The sequence below is a fragment of the Hipposideros armiger genome, unplaced genomic scaffold (assembly GCF_001890085.2).
Source record: "Hipposideros armiger isolate ML-2016 unplaced genomic scaffold, ASM189008v1 scaffold_584, whole genome shotgun sequence".
NCBI classification, from domain to species: Eukaryota; Metazoa; Chordata; class Mammalia; order Chiroptera; family Hipposideridae; genus Hipposideros; species Hipposideros armiger.
Genome location: NW_017731934.1, coordinates 73058 through 97224, shown reverse-complemented (window position 1 = coordinate 97224; position 24167 = coordinate 73058). Strand labels below are relative to the sequence as shown.

Below are 24167 nucleotides of genomic sequence, written 5' to 3'. Positions count from 1 at the left end.
AAAGAAAACCACAAGAAAAACGATATTAAAACAGAGTACATTTTTAAATGCCCCAAAGAAGAATTGCTGGAACCAACAGTGAATTCCTCCAGTAAAACATAGCCACACACCAGAGGTTTTGTTAGAGAAGATGCAAGTAAATATCGAATAGGAAAATCTAATTTACACACATATATGTGACCATTTAGAACCAATACACACAACTCACTTTGGAAAAAAATGTTTTGTCAATTCTTATGATATTGATATAAACTAAACATAATAAACTCAAGTGTGAAATTATTAGATTTGCTTGTAATGATAGGGTCAATTTGAGATCTTGCCTTCAGTGAAATTCATACTTCTTTGGCTGAAGTAGTTCAAATCCAAATTCATTTGCACTGATATCCCTTCGTAATGTGTGTGTTGAAAGTCCCAAAATTGTCTCGGGGCCTGCTTGGCTTTTATGAATATTCTAGCCAGTCCAAGGCCGGTTTCCCCAGTATGAGTAGCACATACTATATTAGGACATGAAATGAAGGTCATCAAGGAGGCCGCTGAGCCACCTCTCAGTGGTGGAAAGGCAACTGGAGGACTCCAGTGGGCAGCTGATTTGGGCAGAATTGTGACTAGGGACCTGGGATATGGAGAGAAAGAGATGGGAACCAGAAAATGAAACGAGGGGCACCTTTCCAGATGGAGTCATTTTATTTCCAAGCATGAGTCAAAACAGATATATACTCCCCTATCTCCACACTGGATTTTCATCTTATATAATAGATTTGCTGCTAAAATCCTTCATAAAATCTGCCTTTCCCTTTGCAGTGGGAAGTAAGCAAAAAGTCAAAGATTAAAAAGTCATGCATAGAACATTATAGCCACCAAGATAATTATATAAGTCTTCACAGATCAACGATAAAACATTAAGACTACACTTTACTATATTTTGCAGCACTTCAAGATTTTTTTCTTCATATATTTATGTTCATATTTCACAAGCAATGATTTACAAAAAGGCTATCAACTTTTTCATAAAATCGGAAAACAAAACAAAGCCATACCTTTTTTTTTTTTTTTAATAAGAACAAAAGCTAAAAGAAAATGAACTCACCCCAAACCAAACTACCTTCAACATAAACTCTGCAGTCTTCCCACAGGAGTTCTTAGCACTCAGATTTTTGGTTAGTTTAACTTCTCCTTATCTAGCGGTTTTTGTATATCATGATTCACAACTGTTATTATTCCAAGGAGAATTTCAAGCAAGACCTTCAAGCAAGGTCTGAGGTGGGATACAGTGTAAGTCATTAGACAAATTATTCACATGTATAAAAGCTTTAATGAAACTCAAGTATTTCATCTGAAATGGTGCTTGTCTCCTTTTTCCTTTCACTCCCTTTTCATCTGAGAGAGCTCTTTAGAGATCTGTAATCATTTATTATATATAAATTACTATAGGATTTGGCTCACAATTCTGGGGGCAAGGGGGTGTCATTTTAAGGAAGTCTGTGCACGTATTATAATTTCTTTGCTTTAATTAGAGGTGGATAACCTCTAAGGGCCAAACATTGGTTCCTTCAAAGGGTGTCAAAAAGAATAGGATTAAATGAGGAGTAAGAACTAAAATCCATAGAGTAAGAACTAAAATCCCAGTTTGTCAGAAAAAAAAATTTTTTGATGGTGCCTGTGTCTGTGTATATGGGATAAATGACCTGAAGAAAACCACTGTAGAAGAACAGTCAATACAATTTGCCAGTCTGACAAAAATGGTTGAAATTTATAGAGGATGACACCTCATAGATCAACCAATTCAATTCTCTGATTTTAGAGGAAAAGGAAAAGAGGCCCAGAGGTGGTAAATGGCTTGCCTGAGCACATTAGCATGCTAGGTTGTATGATTATTGTTATACTCACACAGACACACAGTCCTGTATTTATTTCTGTGTTGCACATAAAATGCTACTAGCTTACATAATAAATGTAAAATAACCATGCAAATTTTTCTTTGTGAGAAATACCCATCTTTCCAAAGAGGGAAAGGTTGTCCTGTCTCCCCACTGATAAACTTATTGTATCATCACTTGGCTGGACTGCGCCCTTCTGCAGTCCCTGGAAATAGCATGGACGGGGGGAGAAGTGAGAGTGGCAGGAAGGAGTGCAGTGGTGCTCCACTCATGTCAGAAGTAGAGTTTCTTGTTAGGCCAAAGATGTTCCCACTGGCAGTGACAGCTTTACATTGAGTAAAACGTGAGCTACAGGGACTTCTAGACTTGGTGGAAGGAGATAACGAGGGTGTAGGCACCGGGTGCCAATGGATGCCCTTCACCCAGAAGAATATGAGCTCGTGTTCCTCTGACCATAGAGAGCAGAAATGAGCGGTGTGTGTCTTGCCTAAGCTGTAAACTCTAAAGTTAGATGGCTTTACTAGGTGAAGTCACAGTTTCTAATGATCTTAGTTTGTATAAGCATACGAACACAAAAATATTTAGGCCTAATGTATAGTAGTATTAATAGCCATGTTACTTTTTTCCATAAAATTACAAGTGGGTATAATTCTAAGGTAGTTTTTTAAACTCTAAGGTAGTTTTATTAATTTTAGTATTCATTACAGACATTATCCTGAAAAATCTTAAGTCTAGTTATATATATTAACACTATATAACTTTAAAAAATAAACAATACATTATATATACCAAAATAGCCCCATTTTTAAGCCATGTAAGTGAAAAACTTGAATTTTTCAAGAATAAACTAGACCCTCACAAGTATTTTTCATAATTTTAAACTAATATCTTCTTTCCTGACTATGCCAACTATATACACACTGCTCTTGGTAATTTATGTCAGAAGTATTCATTATGAAAACAATAGGTTGATTCATTTGCCTGTCTTGTTCTATAATGGAAAATTTATTCTAAATTTAAATAAATTTGGTCCCAAAAGTTCTCCCCCAAGGAGACGGTATAACCAAAACACAATATACAGATATCCAGTGCATGCAACCTTATATTTTCTAATAATAGTGGTAGAAGGTAACTTTCAAGTATCATCATAATCCGACTGGACTTATAGAAAGTTATCTCATAAAATTAACACTCTAAAGGAAGAAAGTCATTTGAAAAACTTGTCCTTGCTAGAACACCTTTGCCGAAATTCCCATAGGAAACAAAACCATCCATCCACAAGGGACAGAGAGCACTTGGAACCCAGTTCTGGACCTAAAGTGCACACATTTAACTGAACGGTCCTCTGAACTCAAAGTAAACTCTGGCAAGTTGAGGAAGAGCCCACATTTTCTCAGCTCATTAAAGGTCACTGTTATCACCCACAGCTGGAAGAATTTCTTCTATTATAAAAAGAACTGCTTGATGACAGCAGGACCCACAGCTATTTTTAGCTCCTAGTCCTGCTTTCTGCAGTGGTGGGTGTTTGTAGTAGTTTGGCTAGAACAAGAACAGAGAGACTGGCCCACTTTGAGAACCAGATTTAGATGTTTTTTGCACTTAACGTTAGTCAAATGTATTTTAAAAAATTAAATTAACACACAGCAGGGAGGAGAGGTTCCATAGCTCACAAGTAACAAGGGGAAATTAGTTGACTAAAAAGTGCACGTCTTTCCAAAGCAGGTACAGGAGGTCAAGAGGGGCACAAACAAGCATTCTAGAAATTTTACTCCTTTACAGGTTTTGATCCAGCCACTTGATGTAACTATTCCTAGTCCGGAGTCCCACTGAGAAGTTGGTGGGCCAGCTGGTGAAAATCATGCATCCATGGAAGCCATCCTCAAAATGGTCGAGGGTCACCTTCACACCTGCACTCTCCAAACGCTTTGCATACATGATCCCGTCGTCTCTTAGGACATCATGCTCACACGTCAGAATATAGGTCTTTGGGAGGTGCTGCAGGACCTCCTGGGCTGCGATGAGTGGGGCGGAACGGGCATCCAGCAGCTGCGGGATCTCCCGGACGATCCTGGCATTGCCGGTGGTCTGCACGACAGGCTTGTAGTTCTTTGTGATGGATGTGGGCAAGAGGGATGTCCAGTTTAGACGGGCCCTGAGGGCAGCAGCCTCTCCCACATCGAGCGAAGTGTGATTGTTAACTATCATTGCCTGGACAAAGTCATGGTTGCCTTTGAAATAGTCTACCCAGTACTTTACCATGGTGTGCCGGGACACGATTGGGGTGTTCACATTTTGCTGATAGGAGGGTGTGTTAAAATCTAAAGCTTGAAGAACTGGATAAATTAAAGCTTGCACTTTGAGCTTGTTTTTCAGGTTGGCATCTTGACTAAACTGGAGAAGAAGAAGAAACACATGATTTCATTTTGCATGGCTCCTTTTATAGAAAGCACACCTTAAAAGGTAGCGTAATGCGTTACTTTCAATCAATCAAAGGGATACAGTTATTAGATTTCTACCAGGCATGGTATTAAGTAAAGTCGTTTAAAAAATAAATAGTTCCCCATCACCACCACCACCACACTAACAAGCTGCTAGATATTTACTAAGAAAGCTATGATGTTTGCAGCTTATAGTTTTGGCTGAACACTTCAGTGGTACATGATCTCTTAGGTCTTGAAATCCTCATTAGCACTTTACTTGTACCTATTCTTTGGTACTCAGCACACCTTGTTGGGTGTGATGGATGGACAATGTGTGAAACTTATTTAATTTTGCCTTCCATGCAAGACCCAAAAAAGGCAATGGCTTCCTAGGGAGAAAAAACTAGTCTGACTCTTCCAAAGGAGAGGGGTGGGAAATGCTCAATGAATAGATGATGGGACTCCAGAGTGTTTTAGCAGGACCTCAGGGTATCTCCTCTGATGAGCACTTAGTCTTCATGCTTGGTGAGAGAGCGAGAATGTAGATAGTGCTGGCAAAGTACCCACCATTCTACTAAATGAACACATGCCCAAAGTGAAATCCATATGAGAAGGGGAATGGCCCCCCCAAGTTGTGCAGCTCTCAGTTCCCCCATGCCTCCCCAGAATGTGAATACATTGCCTCATTTTGTAATTGTAGTGTCTAAAATGACATTTTTCATATACCGTGTTTCCCCCAAAATAAGACCGGGTCTTATATTAATTTTTGCTCCAATAATCTACATTTATTTATTTATTTTTATTTTTTATTTTAAAAAATATTTTATTGGGGAATTAGGGAAGGGGAACAGTGTTAGGGAATTGGGGAAGGGGAACAGCCAAGTTGTTGTCCTTCAGTCTTAGTTGTGGAGGGTGCAGCTAGCTCAGCTCCAAGTCCAGTTGCCATCCAGCCGCCCATTGGCACCTCGTGGCCACTCAGCTCAAGGTGCCATGTTCAATCTTAGTTGTGGGTGGGCATAGCCCACCATCCCATGCAGGAGTCAACTGGCAACCTTGTTATTAGGAGCATGTGCTTTCTCCAGCTGAGCCATCCTGCATCCTGTTGGCAGCTCAGTGGCAGCTCAGTTCGGGCCCAGATCACTGGCCCATGTGGGAATCGAACCAGCAGCTCTGTTGCTCAGAGTTTGTGCTCTTAACCAACTGAGCCATTTGGCTGGCCCCCGTTATTCATGTATAAAAATCTACATCTATTCACACAGTCATGTCTGGCTGACGAGCTTAACTGGGGCTAATATTTGGGGTAGGGCTTATATTACAAGCATCCTGAAAAATGCTAGGGCTTATTTTCCATTTAGGTCTTATTTTCGGGGAAACACTGTAACATCTAAAAGACAGCTACCCAGCTCACTGTAGGCAACTAAACAATCTTTAAGGTAACTTTAGCTGCACAGTTTTGTTTCACATGAGCCTTTAGAACTTCACCCCCAGGGAAGATATAACTGCTCTGTAAAAGTCAGAGGAAATGATCAGTAAATATTATTAATATGTGCCAAGACTTGTACATACATCATCTCACTAAGTCCTGGCAACAGCCCTGCAATCAGGTGACATTATCTTCATTTTCTTGAGTCTCAGAGAGACTGAGGGACTTGCACAAAGCCCTGTAGCTCTGAAAGGGTGTGTGGGACTAGATTCCGTCTCAGTTCTGTCTGGTTTTAAAGACCGTGATGCTCTCTCCATGGCACCAGGACTTTCTTCTCACCGCATTTGGACACATGAATAACAAACTGGCCAATGCCAAGTGGAGAACCAAGTCTTTAATTATAGCACAGGGGAAGGAACCAAAGGTACACCAATAACAAAAGCAGTGCTGCTTGAGAATACCAAAAGAAATTTGGGGGTGAAAAGACAGGGATGCTATTCTTAAGTTATTTGACATGTTAAACGAAACACTTTGCAGCCAAAAGCTTTTCTGAAAAGAAAGGCTTATTGCGCCATATACTAGCCAGAAAGAACCTGGGGCCTGTGCAGTCTGACCCACCAGCAGCAGGCGAGTTGGAGAAGCGGTACAGTCCGCTGTCCCGGGAGCTGATGGGCTGTTTATACAATGGGTTTGAGGAAGAAAGATGTAAGTTGTTTGGAAAGAATTTACATTGGCTGTAGATAAGGAGGAGGCAGGAAGAGGTGAAGCCAGGGAAGTTCTAGAATAGATGCAGTCCCTAAGGAAGAAATATTTCCTACGTCTGTTAGGTAGAAGTTATAAAATGTAGGAGAAGGAGGTAGGTGGGAGGGGGTCCATGGTGCCTAGAGACAAAGCCCGTGAACAACTTTGATTAACTGCCTCCAGCCACTTCTCTGTTTTTACAACAGATAACAAGAGGTTGTCTGCAGCAAGATAAGGATCTGAGTTAACCGAACTCCACCAGCATTTTAGGAGGTCACACCCTCCCTAGCAGAGGACTTACCGCTTCCGGTCCCCACCACCAACACCACCACATCATTATGTAACTCCCTCACCCTACCCAGCAAATTATACTAAATCCTCAGGACAAGGGGACAGGAGCCTATGCCTCTCTTGCCCACCTGGGCTGTGTTACTATTATAATAAACCCGGCTTGTCTACTAATCAGTTTACTGATCTTTGATTCTTCACTGCATCTGCAAAAAGAACAGAGACGCCCACAACACTTCTGGGTTGGTTGTGACAACAGTCTGGAAAGTTCACGTGGAAAAAGCAGGATGCAGTGGTGTCTGGTGGTTGGCTATTTTCTTTTTTTAGCTAGCCACCTGGAATTTGATTCAAAGCTTTAACAGATGTCTAGGAATGTGAACAGTTTTTTGTTGGTTTTGGCCGAAGGTTAACTGATTAACCTCCTTTCTTTCCACCCTCAGGCCTCCTGCAAAGTAATTTATGACATCTCAGAGTTTTTCTCTTGTCAACTCCATAAGAGGAAGAAAATGTACTTATCTGCCCCAAATTTTGTTTTCAAAGAATTTAACCAGGTAAAGCTCAGATTAGCTTGTATTGTTACATTTAAAGTGCCTGAACCATTTAATATTTTCTCTGATGTTAAAAAAAAAATGGGAGACACTTTTTAATTTTTTAATCTGGCTCAAAGTTCTAAGGAAACAATCTTAGCAATTAGAATTTAAGCAAAACTACCCTGTTTTGGAAGTCTAACATGGAAAAGGAGCAGGGGATGCTTAATTTCCACGCATTCCCAGAGGAGCATGGGAGCCCTCTAAAATGTTAGACCTCTTCTCACACTGACTACTCAGGGCCTTTACAAGGACTCAGGACACTTCTGTCAGTGACCCCTCTTCCTATTTCAAAACAATCTCTGAGAGCTCTCCAGGTTCAGGCACCTGAATGACCTGGCCAGCTAGTGACCAGACCACCTGGCCAAGCCTTTGCCATGTGTAGTGGAGAGTGTGTTGGTTTTTTGGACATTATCATGCACCTTCCTACCGTCAGCACCTCAGAGCAGTCTGTTACCTGTTGGCTTACAGCAGCGGCCAAATTCCCACCAGCGCTGTCACCAGAAATGCCAATTCTGCCAGGGTCCACCGAATACTTCTGTAAGACTTCTGGCTGCAGGAAATACTTTGTGGCACGTACGACATCGTGAATTTGAGCAGGAAAATAAACCTCGGGAACTAGCCTGTATCTGTGAAGATAAAATTTGTATTCATTTAAGACTTCACCAAGTCTTACAGGCCATTTAAAGTTTAAGGAGAAACTCATGATGTCAGAAATAAACAGGCAAGGAATTAAAATAAACCACTGATTTACTTGCAAGTCAAATACTTATCAAAACTTCAAAGTACAAGACAGATATCAATTATTCAGATCTAGATATCCCAATAAATTTGGGATATTATTTCTGGAAGTTAGTGATCCGTTCACAACTTATCTGGGTTGAAGGGGATACGGCAGCCCTGACCACTTCAATGGGTCTCATGTTTAGTGAGTCCACACGGTATTCTTTATGACTTACTAGGGAAATATAGTAACATTATACTCTGAAGAGGTCATGCCAGCCTGACATTAAACCCAAGCAATGCATTCACTCCCTGGAAGGCTGGAACTAAAATGCCAGTTGTCAACCAGTAAAAAGGAAGCCAAGTCTGCCAGGTGGCCCTTTGGGGCACTTCTGGAGATTTTCCTACTGCCCCACTTTGCAAGATCTGAGACCCTTTGGGATCCTATACTCTGTACATTTAGTAAAATTCATATTCCCTTTGGCATCCCAAAGAACCCTGGTTTTGTCAAATGCCCCACTCCTAATGTCACCTTGCAAATCCATATTTGGTAGTGTCATGTTGGAGAACCCTCTCGGTCTCCACCCTCCTGTCTTGCTTATTAATTCTCACTCATCCTTTAAGCCTTACTCGAGGGTTTGGCCTCCTCCAGGCAGCCTTCCTTGACTATAACTCCACTTGCTTCTGGGGCTGAGCTAGCTACCATTCCTTACTACTTCTGCTTGCTAGGTTATATTACTGTTCTTATTGTCTCATCTTAAAATGATTGCTTTATGTATTTCCTCTAAAGAGTATGTTCTCTGATACCAGGGACTGTGTCTTACTCATCACTGTGTTTCCAGTATCTATCAAAGGTGTTTGTCACATAATCATCATCCATCCAGGAAACCTTTTGAGTATTAACATACCTTCATTTTGCAAATGAAGAAACTGAGGCACAGAAATGCTACTTGATTTGTAAAATAAGTCTAACACAGATCAAAGCAAGGTAGAATAGAAACTAATTACTTAACTAAAACCTAATAATAGTTAAGAACTCAGGGGTTTGATTTCCATTTTATAATTAATATACTGAGTCTCAGAAACTAATTTTTTCTAAGGTACTCTATATAAGGCCATTTATTTCTCCTATCTAAAAATCCAGCTAGTTAATTAAGTATCTTGGCATTCAGTGCAAATACAGTCAAATGGACAAATATTTATCAAATACTTTTGATAAGCAGTAAATGTAGATTTGGTCATTCAGGCATTACTACAGTTTAAAACTAAATGCAATACGAAATTCCCTTAATGGTTGTCTTATGACAGATGAAATAAGTTTTCTAATTTGTTTCTTCTTATTCCATCTGTGGTGATCAATCAATCATCCAAAATGTTTTTCTCCAGTTGATTTTCACTGTCTAAAAGCTGCTGCTATAATATATATAGCGTTCCATTCTAAACAATGGGTGACAGCAGTAGGAGTACACCATTTTGTCCACTAGGGGGAGACATCTCACATGTTTCTATTTACCCCCAATTCTGGGACTAGGTCTCAATTTTTTAACTTTAGTATTACCAAACTGAATTCTTAATTCTTTCCATTAAATAAAAACAACTGCACTTTATGACTCAAGTTGTGAAAATAAAGGCTATTTTGTTTCAGCAAGATTCCATATATTATGATAAACTGATTTCCTGGTGGCCTGGGAGGTCAAAATACATTCTGCTTATCACACAACACATGAATTAAATTTTGAGATGTTTCACAAAAGGTCTTAGTGACTTTGAATAAAGAGAAAGTGGTAATCTAAAATACATGCTACTACCTCAAATCGTATCAGTCAATTATAACTGGCTAAGATAACAGAGTAAACATACTTAAAAACAAACAGGTTATGGCGCAAGAGTCAGTCTTCCTGGTGCCCTTAAAGATCTATCTCCCCACCCCTCCCCTTAACATTTGTTCAAGCTGGAAACATTTTCTAATTTTATTCAATAAGAAGAGACACTGTTTTCACAGACTGGAGAATAAAGTGAAACTGGATATTTCTGAGGTCACCTAGTGTAAGATGAACCTGCAAAGGAGCTTGAAATTGACCTGAGGAGTATAACAAAAGTTCCATAATATCTTCACAGACACAGAAAACTGAGGATCAGGAGGAAATTTATGACTGGCATAGCCAAAGAAAGCATGCGTAAATATAGTTATTTGCTGCTTTTGTTCAAAGCTATGCTCCTGCAAAGTGCTGAAAGAGCATCCTGCCTTTTTTACTTTAATTTCAAAATTTTAGCTCTTGAGTAAAAGCACCTGATGAATTCATGGCAAATACAGTCTCCATTTCCCCAACTCACTGCAAGGAGAATGACTCTGCAATGCCAGCTTTTGCCTACCTATTACTGTGCATGCCTCCTCCTAGAACGACAAAATTTAGTGTAAACTCAGGAATGAGGTTAAGTCAATTTAATAAATATATACACTCCTTAAAAATTAGCTTATTCCTGTCCTAGGTGAGGCACCTCACCAAGTGCTCTACAGATGGGTTTTCACTCAAATCTCAAAGCAAATCTGTGGGTTTAAGGATGAAAACATGAGGCTCAGGGAGGGCGTGTAACTGGTCTACCACAGCTAAGGAGTGGCAAAGCTGTGATCTGAAGTCACAGCTGGCTGTGAAACCCATGTGTACCTCCCCTTTTAAAATATTCTCATTCTTCAAAACTTATAGCCTTTCAAATGTGTGTGTGTGTTCTCATTACCTCACCAAAGCAGTCGGTTCTCAAAACTGTAGGTTTCTGGCATCCCAGAATGTCTCTCATGATTTCAATGGTTTTATAATATTTTCAAAACAAACCACCTAGTACAGTGCCTGGGCACATGGAGCATCTTGTGGATGAAAAAGGGCTGCTATAATAAATCATAAATTCCTAACTGAGCAGGTCGTGATGGGTAGTCATGTCCCAGGCATGTAACATCTTTAGTGAAAGGTTGTTAAGCCAGCTCTGCCCATTGTTCTTGTGCATCTAGGCTAACACACCTTTGAAATGCCAGAAGTAATACCCTTCAAAGTTGTAACAACCCTCAAGAGAGCACATAATCTTGTTAACTATCCTGTAATCCAACCCCACCCACCCTTGCTTTCTCCTAGCTCCATGCAATCTTTTGTCAATTCCCTCCTTAATTCCAAATGCACAAAAGAACCTGCAATCAACCTGTCACTCTCTGGGCATTTGAAAGCTTGCTTCCTGTCCACCATCATCAGTTTTGGCTCAAGTAAACTCTTATAAAAATTCTGACACAGCTTTGGACATTTCTTAGGTTGATGATCTTTAATAACATATTTTCTTTCCTCCAAACAAAATTTTAAAGATTTATTTTTATACCTTTTGCATATCAAATGCATGTCATATAAAGTGGTGAGATAGTAATAAGCCATGTGGCTTTAAAAACACACAAAAAAGAATTTGTTCCTAACCCACCTACTCTTCAGGCCACCTCCAAGGACTCTACTTCCTGTGCATAGCTCAGTTTCTCAGCTCTGTATGCACTGTAGGATAATCCTGGGTGCTCTGAAACAACGCTGAGGTTTGAGCCCCTCTACAAAACATTCCAATTCATTTGATCTGGAGAGGAGCCCAGCATACCTCTATGTAAAGAAAAATTCCCCCAGGGTCAGCCGAGTGGTGCATTGGTTAAGAGCTGGCTTGGGAGGCCAGCTCTGAGCAGCAGAGCCCGGGTTCGGATCCTACATGACATTGCCCTCTACAGCTAAGATGGTGAACAACAGCTCGATCTGGACCTGGGCTGCCGTGAGTTGCCGGCGACGGCATAGGCTGCAGTTCCTGCTGCAGTGGGCTGCCATAAGCTACCGTGAGTTGCCGGCAGCCAGTGTGAGCAGCCAGCAGCCACTGTGAGCTGCCAAGGGCTGCTGTGAGCGGCCATCCAGGGGCCGGCAACCGATCTGCCTCACCCGGGAAGAGTGCAATGATCACAATACCAACATGGGCCTGTGAAGCAATGTTCTCCACAACTAGACTAAAGAACAAAAGGACAGCAACTTGTCTGTTCCGCTTCCCTGATTCCCCAACACTGTCCCCCTCCCCCAATTCCCCAATAAAATCTTAAAAAATATAAAAATAAAAAAAAGAATTAAAAAAAAAGAAAGATTCCCTCAAGTAATTCTAATCTGCAGCCACGTTCATAAATATTACTGAATCCAGCTACATTGTCATTCTTCTCTAAACACATCTCCCTGTCCCCCTACCCAATGTATTGGTCGCTCTCCCCATCCTCTATGTCCTTCCCCCAGCAACTCCTCATCAAATGTTCCCATCCTTTAAGTCCCATTTCAAATGCCACTTCTTCCATGAAACCTTCTGAAAGCCCAGGCAAAAGTAACTCTTGAGGAGGACGGTTAGCTCAGTTGATTAGGGCACAGTGCTCATAACACCAAGGTTGCCGGTTCGATCCCCACATGGGCCACTGAGTTGCGCCCTTCACAACTAGATTGAAACAACTACTTGATTTGGAGCTGATGGGTCCTGGAAAAACACACTGTTCCCCAATAAAATTTAAAAAAAAAAAGTCACTTTCCTTTTGTATAACCCTCCAAGTCTTTCTGCCAATAGGTCATACCACAGACACCTTGACTTCCTCTAGAAGTAGACAGGAAGTCCCAATTCTATACTAGAATTTGATGAATACCTACCTGAAATAAGCGGCAGCATGTCTGTGACCTGTCACTTTATTACCTGCCTTATTAACAGTGACCAGGGAGATGGAGCAATGCTCAGAAAGTCTGACAAACTGCTCCTTCAGTCACAGGCAGGTACTGTACCCAGCCCAGAGCTGAGGGGAAAGGTGAGTGGTCCCTGCCTGTGGAAGTTGAAGCCCTGCATGTCACTAGTGTTCTAGTGACCTTGTAAAGGACATTCTCCCTCAAAATAACCTAACCTGGAAACACTGTGTACAATCTTCGGCTGTGGACAAGGACACTGAGTTCTCTCCAAGTAGTGCCAGCTGGGTGAAAGGTACATGTGATATTCTGGAATGAAATTATACTCCTGTTAGATTAAGTGGGAATGAGATAAAATCTCATTCCTTTTTTTTTTTCTTTTCCTTTTCACCATCTCCCAAGAGGAGCTCAATAGATTCACCTTGAGACTACAGTAAGGTAAATATTCTCCTCAGTCATAGAGAACGCATATCTCCAGTAGCGGTTATCTTAAATCAATAGTTACCTTCGTATAAGTGCTCTCTGTTTGTGGGAGACAGCTCCAGAGGAAGAATCGACTTATTCCTCTAACAGCTCGATGCTTCGTTTCCATTAGAAGAACGTACAGTAAAACTGCACAAAAGTGGAAGGATTGTGAATGGACAATTGTTTCTCTTTTTGTTCTTAAAAACCGTGGTTCATGCATAAAGGTTGAGGAATGGTCTTCCTTTCTTTTTCTACTCTCAAGATTGGCCCCTTGAGATAGCTTTGAAAACCAGCCCTTCGGCAAGGCAGAGCTGATGTTAGCAAGGGCCTGGCTGACTGGGTAAGAATGACATTCAAAAGAACTGATGCTGTCCGGAGGCTTCACCAAAACCTATGGGTGATTGGACCTAGAACTGCGAGCCATTCCAAGGACGCAAGTTTCAGACTGTTCACCATTCAAGACTCTGAGCCATATCTCGGGACACAGCAAGGAGATCCCCAGGCTCTGTTTATCTAAACTGCCTCCTCCCATTCAGATGGGAACCTCGCCTCTAACCTCAAGGGTAAATAGAGAGGCAGGACACTCCCCCAGGTGGCTGCAGAAGCCCGCAGAGGTCTCCTTTCTCATGTCCTTTCAGAAGCTAAACATAGCTCTGTAGGGCTCAGGAGTGGGTGGCACTAGGCTTCACAACCTCCCTGTAATTTACGAGCATAGGTGTTCTCTATGGGCTTTTTGTAAAGGTCCAGTATCCCCCCCAGAAATTCTAAAAGCACAAGAGAGTGGATTTTTGTTAGGAGAAACTGGAACCACTTAGACAGTAGTTAAATATGTCGAAAAGGAGATTTGTGAAGTTAATGAGCGTGGAGAAAATAAAACAGCCTACTTCTCAAGGGAAGCCACAATATTATCTTTCCGTAGTACTGAATTATTTGTGATGCTGGCTTTCCTTTGGGTATGCTAAGGTTGGCCTGGACCGAGTAAAAGGAAAGTTTTGAGCAAATCTTCCCTTTCTGATCAGGGAACCCTTAGGAATTGGTCTGCCCACCTTTCAGGGCAGCCTAGGTGGGGGGCGATGTGTGAGGATTTCTCTGCTAAGGACTGAGGCAGGTAAAGGAGCAGAGGGAAAGTCACAGCTATTAATAGATCACTGTCACTCCTTGTTTTTCAGAGTATCTTATTTGTACGACTTATCAAGATGTGAGCTATATCGTGCCCCCTAAAAGCACTGTGATTTTGTCAGCTTGTACTCATCTAATTTTATGGATGGGAAACAAACAAATAAAAAAGAGGCATAAGTGTCCCATTGCTTATAACTCTTAGTAACAAACTCAGATAAGTGCCTTAGCTTCTTTTCTGTCTACATTAGCAACATTCTTCTTCCCAGCCTGGAAAAAACTTGACGTTCTCTGTGCATAGTGCCACCTGACATTCGAGGGAGTGGGAACGAATCTCCACTTTCATAAAATGGACACTTTATGTGTGTCATAAGATTTAACGAAAAGCAGAACACAACTTGAAAGTTTCCCGCACCCAAGAAAGCAACATAAATGCTTTCTAGAACTTAAGAACATGTATAGAATTTAATAGAATTTATTAAATAGACTATAATATCCAAGATGCCTGCTTTGTTATTCTCTTGCAGTTTTTCTTTTAAAAATGAAATTAAATCTTCCTTTCCCATGTGTCTTCCAGTCCTAGTATTGCGTCTTATTATATAAACTACAGGTAAAAAAAAAACAAAAAAAAAACGTATTATATATGCGATATAGTTCAGCTGCACTGAACTTGATGAAAATAAGTTTATGGATATAAACTAGGACCTTCCTAGGTTATATAAATGAGGATACAGCCATATATCTTGGGGATTATGAGGTACGCTTTTTTCAGTTATTTAACAAGTACTGATCATGCAATTAATATGTAAAATAGCATAGTGTTGTAGAAGCTACTGAGTAGAAGGGATGGCCTTTTTTTTTTTACCCTGGGGTTGTTGGGTCTGACCCTAGAGCCTTAAGCCAGTACCAGTTACATGAACTGAGCAGTTCCAACTCCTGATGCTCGCTTCATGTGAGGTGATTCCATTACAAGGGCTGCCCTCAACCCTTGCTTGCCTGCTTCCTCAGATAACTTTCCTGGAGGCCACACCCCACATGAAGCAAAATTATGACACCACTACCCACTCCTGTGGGCCTCCAGGATAAGGAACAGCTGTGTCCAGACAGCCTCTCTGCTAGGAGAAGGTGGTATTCCAGCAGAACCAAGAGCCTACCACCCTCCTGAAGACTCAGGATTATCTACCCTCATTTCTTATTTTCCTTAGTCGTTGCCAGAAATCTAAGTCCCTCCATCTGTCTTCTCCCATGTTTTATTCCCTTAATGCTCTCTGCTTTCTCCCCTTCCTCCGAAGCCCTCTCATTATACCACAGGGGACCTCCATGACCAACTCACTTTGTCTAACTAGGGTCTACTCATCTTTAGGAGCTCAATTCAAATACCACACTCTTTAAGACACCTTTTCTGATCCTTCAAACTAGGCAAAATCTTAGCTACTAGGTGCCTCCACTACTACTTACCCTTCTAATTTACATCGCTTACCACACTTAACATGACTTCTTCAAGGTCTGTTTTCTCACCTACATTGTAAACTCCTTGAGGGTAGGAAGTATGTCTGTCCTATATTGTTATGTCACCAGAATTTAACACACTAATTGACACATAATAGGAATTCAACAGATATTTATGGAGTAAAGTTAAGAGGAAAGAGCAGTGAGAAGGAATATGTTCCTAGGTTAGACCTCTGAATATGCTTTCCAAGAGAAACATCATGGTCATATGATGTTGGCTATGCGTCAACTAGAGCATAGGTTATGTGGCTCTTTGTGAGCTAGCTGGACTGGTTCCTAAGCATCTGAGGTCATTATTTCCGCAAAGAGAAGTGCTGTGAGTTCCAAGCACATGTTGATAAATAAATTTATAAGTTGGACCTTTCAACCTACGGGCTAGAGCACTAATATTCCAGACTTGTCTAGTACTTTTGGGGTATCTAAAGCCCTTTTAGCTCAATGGTCCAAACTGATTCTCACGACAACTCTTAAAATCATTAGCCCAACTCAAGCTATACCTATTGACCTAGCATACATGTTCTAAGTCCCGTACTGGGGGATGGGGACCCAAAGGAAAGAAGGCATGATTTCTGTTCCCAGTAGTCCACATTCTAGACACACAGGAAGGAGTCCTAACCCCATTTTGCACATGTGGTTAAATGACTTGCCTGAGGTCAACAGTCATGAATAAGGGGACTTGCCCTGTGCCGTGAGGCCTCCTAGGTGATAAACTTCTGGATGCTACATTGTATCGATTAGGCACAGTGGAAAGTTAAGATGAAAGCAGTGCTATGTTTTAGTACTTTTTCAAAGTCTTAAAAACATCTCATCCATCCTTGCATATTTTATGATAAGCCCAAGAACACCTGTTTCACTTGAGACAGACGCTGACAGGTGAAGAAGGGCTTGCAGGAGGAGCTTAGGCATGTTGCCAGTTGCTTACATTGAAGCCCTGGAGGGTGAGGCCTGTGTGGAGAAGACTCGTGGTGCCAAGTAAAGTAAGTCCAACGACCCTCCTTTCCTCAGGCCTTTGAGGAGCTGGAGCTACACAGCAAACCACGGAAGGGGCCCTGAACCTGGTTCCCCAGCACCGAGCTGTGGGGCCTTGCTCCATATAATGGAGCTCAGTTGCTTAAACAGCACCTGCTTTCCTCTGGCCAGCTGCCCAGGCCCAATGACCTAATCATTTACTTGAAGGTTCCTGCATTACAAAACTTCCTAAGGGCCCTTGAGTGGCCTGGGAGGCCTTCCTGAGAGGACTGGGAGCTGCCCAGAGCCGTCGGTAGCCAAATCTGCTGAGGAAGCAGTCACACCACCCCCCTGTGTGACTCTAAAGCTTCTGCTCACAGTCAGCGCTGCCCCAACGACTCAGAGGTCCAGCCCCTCTAAGGGATATCAGTAGAAAGGATTCTCTTAGGTCTCAGATCTGGATCGGGGGCAAGGAGGAGATGAGCCATGAATGGGAGAGAAGATAGCAGAGAGAGGCAGAGGGAAGGGGAGAGCTGGATAAGCTCGGGGCATGGAAAGTGACTGCTGTTGCTATGAACCTGTCACTCAGCATTATCAGCTTCCTTCAATATTGACTTGATATGGGGTCTAAAGAGTATAGGGGCCTCGGGAGCAACTTGACCTGGCTGAACGCCTCACCCCATCGGCGTGACTACCTAGCTATGTGCCCTCATGCAGTTTACTGAACTCCATTTCCTCATCTATGAGGAAAATGACAAAATATTTATTTTGGATGATTTACATGAGAATTAAGCAACACTATTCATTCATTTCACAAATATTTATAGAATGCCCACTACCTGCCAGGAATGTCTCCAGGCACAACGATCGGCCATGCAAAAAAGAGATAAAAATCTCTAAAATCTCTGCCTTCATGAAATGTGCATTGTCTGTTTCCACCCAGTACAATAAATACAGAATAAGTGAAACACATGGTCTGTCAAATATTGATGAAAGTTTTGGAGGAACATAAAGCAGAGGAAAAGTGGGTTGCAGTTGTAAATAGGGGTGTGTCAAGGAACGCCTTGCTGAAAAGAGGACATCTGAACAAAGATAGGAAAGAGGAGAGACTAGTCTGCCACAGCACCTGCACAATGTTTGCCACAGAACAGGGACTGTGGTTTTTGTATCATTATTATCACCACAATTGTTATTAAGTATCAATCACATTCTTCTTAAGGTCCCGAAAAGATGGCTAATACAGAACTGGTAGAAACAACTCAAAACATCGATATCAATACTACTACTAATGAGGACAGCAACAACTAATCAACTAAGATTTGTTGAACACGTGACAATTTACAAGGTCTGAGTTACAGAACCTGGCCCAAGAGAATAACTTTTCCAATTCTTGGTTATAGGAGAGGTTTTCTTCAAGTGCTGATTGGTTTTTAGTTTTAAAAAAAGGCTGTAATCAAACTTATATGCAATAGATAACTGACTGTATACTTCTCTCCATTTCAGTCAATTTCTTTTCCAGAAGTTTCCAAAACTAAAATAAAAAGATAATCTGAGGCAATCTACAGCTATTTCAAGAAATTCTAAGTTATATCAGAAATCATTTTGTGTAACCTGGAAAAAAAATCACCTGACCTCTCTGGATCTTTATTTTATACTTTATTTTGTGACTTGTAAAACAGAGAGACTAGATGGTTATCTAGAACCCCTTCTTAAACATTTTTTTTAATGACTAGTATTAATTACTTACTCAATGGAGACAATGACAGCGTTCAGTTCCTCAGCCATCACAGTACACAGTTCATCATAATATTTGATTTCTAAAAGAAACAAAGGGGTATCACTATTAAATAAGTTATTTAATACAGTCCATTCTTAAATTCTGCTAATGGTGGATTTCTTTTTGACTTGGACACAAGTTATTAATAATAAAAATAATAAAAAAGCAAATGTGAACATATGTCTCATTAATAGAGTTACATGTACAAATGCAGAATTTAAATCAGGTTTCTGATGAAATGCAATAGTCATCCAAATCAGGATAATTTTGTTGGGACAGTAGGGGTACCTGGGACTGTCCAGAAAAAGCAAGTCAAGTGCCCCCCCCCCCCCGCCTCTTCTTATCCAATCAGAAAGTCAAACTCAGTTGCACACACCTCTCTCCTAGGACCAACCACAACCCCAAACAACCTGGAGGTGACAGGACATACTTGCACTTCCCAGGGCCCAGCCTCCTCCATGGATATAAACCACACTGCGTTTCAGTGGCTCTTCTGGCTTTGGGGAGCCTTCAAACACTCTGACTTCCACACTGTCAAAGTCAGTGTCGGTCACCTTCACCCGAGCAGAGGACCAGGCACTTTTCTTGCCGAAAGAAAGGATGATGAAATTCAGTGCAAGCAGGTGATGGCTCAGGCCCAGGCAGTGAATCAGGTTACTCTGGGGGTGGGGGGTGGAGGAGAGAAAGAGGAACAGCACATGTGAGCTTTGTCATCCCCAGAGCCACACTCACCAACTCTCACTCACTGAATTCTTACAAGCAACTGCTACCGCAGCTGAGGACTCACTGGTGACTTTTAGTACAATAACAAATTGTATTTACCTATTGCTTTTAGAGCTTACAAAATATGTGCATGCATGAGATCTCCTTTGATCTTCACATCAGCTCTGAGAGGGGAACGGAGCAGGTATCATCAGTCCCATCTTATCAAGAAGGCGTAGAAATTAAATAAACGTGCCCATTTGGCTGGATAAGTGGCAGATCTGGGACTGAAACCTTGAACTTGCAAATTCCAGGTTTCAGTCCTTTTTTCCCCTTAGATCAGCACATCACAGTTCCAATGACAATACATACATAGTAGAAGAAGAATGCTTTATTTAAATGCAAATAAGAGAGAGAAAAGTTTTAATATTTACTGGAAGTATTTTTAAAGTGTTTTTAAGCTTATATATTGAAGTGTGTCTGGTTGTTTTGAGACTAGGAGAAAGGTTGTTTTGAGGCTGTGAGAGGGAAGGAGCAGTCACCTGCAGCCCTGGCATTTAGAAGCAGGCCAACTTAGACATAACTAGGAGCTTTTCAGAAATGTGCAAAGAACATACTGCCTACCATCTCTTCCCCTTCGAGCCCCAAGGGCATTGAGCTCAGCATTAAGTGTTCACAGGAACTTATTTGGTTGGAGACAGAGCATAGAGAGAAGAGACCCAAGCCATCCACTCAGGAAAGAACCCGTGGAGTATATTCCCCTCTTTTCACCTCTTATAAAAGCTCTTCCTGTTGAGGACACTTATAAAACTGACCTCCCTGCAAGACTTAATGGCTGTGTTTCAAAGCTGGAGATTTGGAAGCTGTCAGGAAGCCAGTGACTGGTCAAACTAGAGAGGCCTAGAAGCATCCAAGAGTGATTGGAAACTTGACTGGTAGAGGTGCCTGAATTTAAATACTGTATCTTCTAGTGGCTCTCAAATCTCAGGCAGGGTAACAGCTGGAGAGTAACAGTGCCTTTCTGTAGAATATGAAACAGAACACTGATGATTAGTGAAATATTTAATGCCATCATATGATCAAGGAAGCAATGTTACTAGCAGGAATCAAGACTGTATAAAGTCTGCAATCTATCATAATACAGCTTTCCAGCAGTGTGCATGGGGCACACCTGTTTGCCTCGAAGAGAGAATGGATGGGTGTCCTGTTATACAAATCCCTTAGCCCCTGGGCAGCCAAGCTCCTGATTCATTTACCTCAGTGTCCCATATAAATATCGTCATTGTGTACATATACCCTGAGAGGTAAAGAATTGCAAAACACTGAATTATAAAACCATTGTGAAAAACAAACAAAAGGCAACAACACCCAGAACAGTACCTGGCACAAACTAAGCCTTATACAAGGTGGTTATTGTTATTATTATACGTCACCCAGGAGCATGAGGAAATGTGAGCCCAGGGATAGATAGTCCAGTGTTTCTAGCAAAGCCGAGACCACCATTTTCCCCCATCGCCGTACATTTGTTATTAGCACCACACTGGTTACCAAGTCCTGAGATTATGCCATGTTCAACAGATGTAAATAATTATCTCTAAAAAGTTCATTTGTATGCTTATGTCAAAGGGGGTGGAGGAGGCTGGGGAAAAGTCATAGTACACTGATACCCCATACACATAAATAACTTAGCATGTGGTCAACTTTCAACTCGAAGTAACCACATTAAATACTTAGAGCATCTATTGTAATTCACTACCTGCTTCATTTCCCATATCCAAAGGTTTCTATTCTACATCAGTGGTTCTCCACCTTTTCCAGTGATGGTCATTTCATCCTGACAGTTTCTAAAATTCTCCTCTCCAAATCCTGCTCTACTCCTTCCTATTATGGGGGGGGGGGGATTTTCATGGAACATTTACTTGCATGAAAATTTATGGTCGTATTTTTAAAACATCGTAAAGTTTGTGTGTGCATTTAAATGCAGGTTTAATTTTCTTCACTGGCATGCAAATTATATGACTTGCACTTAAGACCACTGTGCAAATCACCTGAGAGTTACTACTGCAGAACTCCTCTTCTACAGAAAAGCCTCAGTGTTTGTGGTAAGAAACTACCAAAGGTCATATAACTGTAATTCAACAAGTATTAATGAGTCACCTATTATATGTAAAGACTCTACTGCATGTTAGAAGAATACAAAGATGGACTGAGAACTTACATAGGTAAGGATTTATCTTGTCTGGTTCCCTCCATTTCCCCAAGTTTTCATCTCTCCTTAAGCTTTCATAGTTCTCTGCACTTTCTCTGAGGCTTTAACTTTTCTGGGAAATCCTCTCATTCTAAAGCATTGATTCAAATTTAAAATTTTTATTTTTTTTTAAGTTGCAGACCAAACAAAACATGTCTGCAGGCCAAATCTGGACTAAGACCCACTAGTTGCAACTTCTGATGTAGAGGATGATTCAGTCTGACTGAAGCTGCAGCTGGAAAGCTGGTGGTCGATTAAAGGCTCTAAGTACCCATTTGGTCATGACTGGTCGAAGCATTGGGCATACAAGGATGAACCTTTAAAGCAGAAGAGCCTATTTTTGAGAAACATAAATGTGGAGGCGGGGGTGGGGGTGTTTCAGGAGAGAGTCTCCCCAGAATGTGCCACCCTGGCACGCAGACTATTTCAAGCTAAAAACAATGAAAGCCAAACAAACTCAAGAAGAGGTCTTGTTGTTTTTTTTTTAACCTCAGGCTCACCTGCTTAAAGAGATTCATATAGGAAAACCTGCTTCAGGAAGGGAAACTTAAATACTCACCTTAGCATATTCACCTGAGCATGCTTGAATTAAGTGTGGCATGTGGAGGACCCAAGCAAAAATCTGCTAGCTAGAGTGCCCCTTGTGTCCCATTGTTTCTGGATGGCCCTGTAAGAATTTGTTGATCAAATGTTTGCTCTTTCTCATCTACCTGTGAATTGCCTACCTCCCCCTCCTTGGTCCAAATGACTTATATACCTCATTTTGGCCCTTCTTCGGAATTTTCATGCTTCTGTGAATTCCCCATGCACACAGATTAACATTTGATTTTCTCTTTTTAATCTGCTATATGTCATTTGAATTATTCAACCAGCCAGAAGAACTAAAAGGGTGTTCGAACTGAGGCCAAGTTTTCCCAAGATTTTTGCCTGAAAAGCAGCAAGCCCAAAGAACACACCAGGTGGCTGAGTGCAGGACAAGGTTTATTAAGACTTACAGACCAGGGGGAGTTTCCGGTGACGGCCGGCCGGAAGGGTAGAGCTCCGTACTCAGGCCGAGAAGAAGCAAGGTTATATAGGTCCCACAAAACAAAGAGTGCTCCATGGCAGAAATCATTGGTGGGCCCTGCATGCCTGCTCTCATGCACACAGCATCCCAAGAAGCCAGTAGACCCTGACTGGCAGCAAGCGTACAGCACTGGCTGTCTGATAAGCAGCGTCCCCATGGAGCCAGGAGACCTTGACCGCCTGCTCAATCACCTGCCCGTGTACCAGGTCCCTACAAGAGGTAAGTGGAAAATTTTATCGGACCTAAAGTGGGAACATTCTATACACAACAGATGATTATGAAATGATGTAGAAACCTCAAAAATAGGGGTCTGTATCTTAAAGTTCAAAGGCATATGACAGGCTATCTGAAGAGGCTGCCGGGAGACAGTATCAGCTGAGTTGAACTGAGTTTTAATGAATGAGCAGTTGGCTGAAGGAGGAAAGGATGGGGAAAGGCACACAGAGGTTTTCATGGCGTGGGGCAGGTGTTTCTCACTTCAGTCTTCTGCCTGCCACACACTTTGTTTTACAAGTGTTCAGCATTACCCTCCTGCGGTAAAAATGGGGAAGCATCAAAATCCTCTTTCCTGTCCCCACCCAGATTACAAAAATTAAAACATTCCCTCACTTGCTGGGGGCTGGAGCTCTAATCCAACCCAACTCGATGAAAAGACAGGTCTATCTGAGGACCATTTCCGCAGGCTTTCAGCAATACTGAATTCCTCCAGAAAGAGAAAGGCAATTTGCTCAGGGAAAGCAGAAATTGTAAAGTTGAATAAAAAAAAGAAAAGAAAAGAAAAAAGAAACCTTGGGAATATCATCACTTGAAGGGATACTAGGTAGGAGAGGAAGAACCAATCACTGAAAGACCCCCGCAGCCTCCTCTCAACACCCACACCCCCACACCACCACCACACACACACACCACCACCACACACACACACACACACACCACCACCACCACACACACACACACACACACCACTACCACCACACACACACACACCAACACCACACACACACCACCACCACCACCACCACCACCACACACACACACACACACACACACACACACACACAAGAGGAGGAATTAATTATTGCCATGGCAAGAGGAACAAGAGACTGGACAAGTCAAGTGGGAAGAGAGTTTCCAGAAAGCACAAGTTGTTAAATGCTTGCAGTAAGACCCAGTGGGTCGTGGCGTCATGGCATTATTGGCGAACCCAGTAAGTACAGTTTAGTTACAGATATCTGGTGGGAAGCCAGGCTGTACTGGGTTGCAAAATGAATGATGAATGGGAGTGAAGAAATAAAGATAATGAATGTAGAGGAATCCTTTCACTGTTTGTAGAGATAAGGAAGGCAGCAGCACACTAGGCCAAGGGAAAGCTTTTTTCTAAAGATGAGACTTGAGCATGCTTGTAGGGAAGGAGCCTGTAAACAAAGAGAGAGACAAAGGCTCCAGAGGAGACCAGAAATGACAAGTGGACTGAGACCCTGGAGAAAGAAGGAGACGGGTTCTGGAAAATAGGTAGAAGGGCTGGTCTCGGGGAGGCTGTGACAGGCGAGTTTATTGGGGGT

General features: G+C 41.8%; 1 protein-coding gene across 1 annotated transcript in view; it reads right to left on the bottom strand.

The window, feature by feature from the left end:
* Window positions 1–668: 668 nt before the first annotated feature.
* The window catches only part of NCEH1 (neutral cholesterol ester hydrolase 1), a 59327-nt gene continuing 35828 nt past the window's right edge, over window positions 669–24167 (bottom strand). The window contains exons 2-5 of the mRNA XM_019624325.1: window positions 19020–19248; window positions 18560–18629; window positions 7797–7968; window positions 669–4271 (exon numbers count right to left, since the gene is read on the bottom strand). Coding sequence (XP_019479870.1) covers window positions 3654–4271; window positions 7797–7968; window positions 18560–18629; window positions 19020–19248 — 1089 coding nt within the window. The 3' untranslated portion in view covers window positions 669–3653. The remainder of the gene's footprint in view (window positions 4272–7796; window positions 7969–18559; window positions 18630–19019; window positions 19249–24167) is intronic.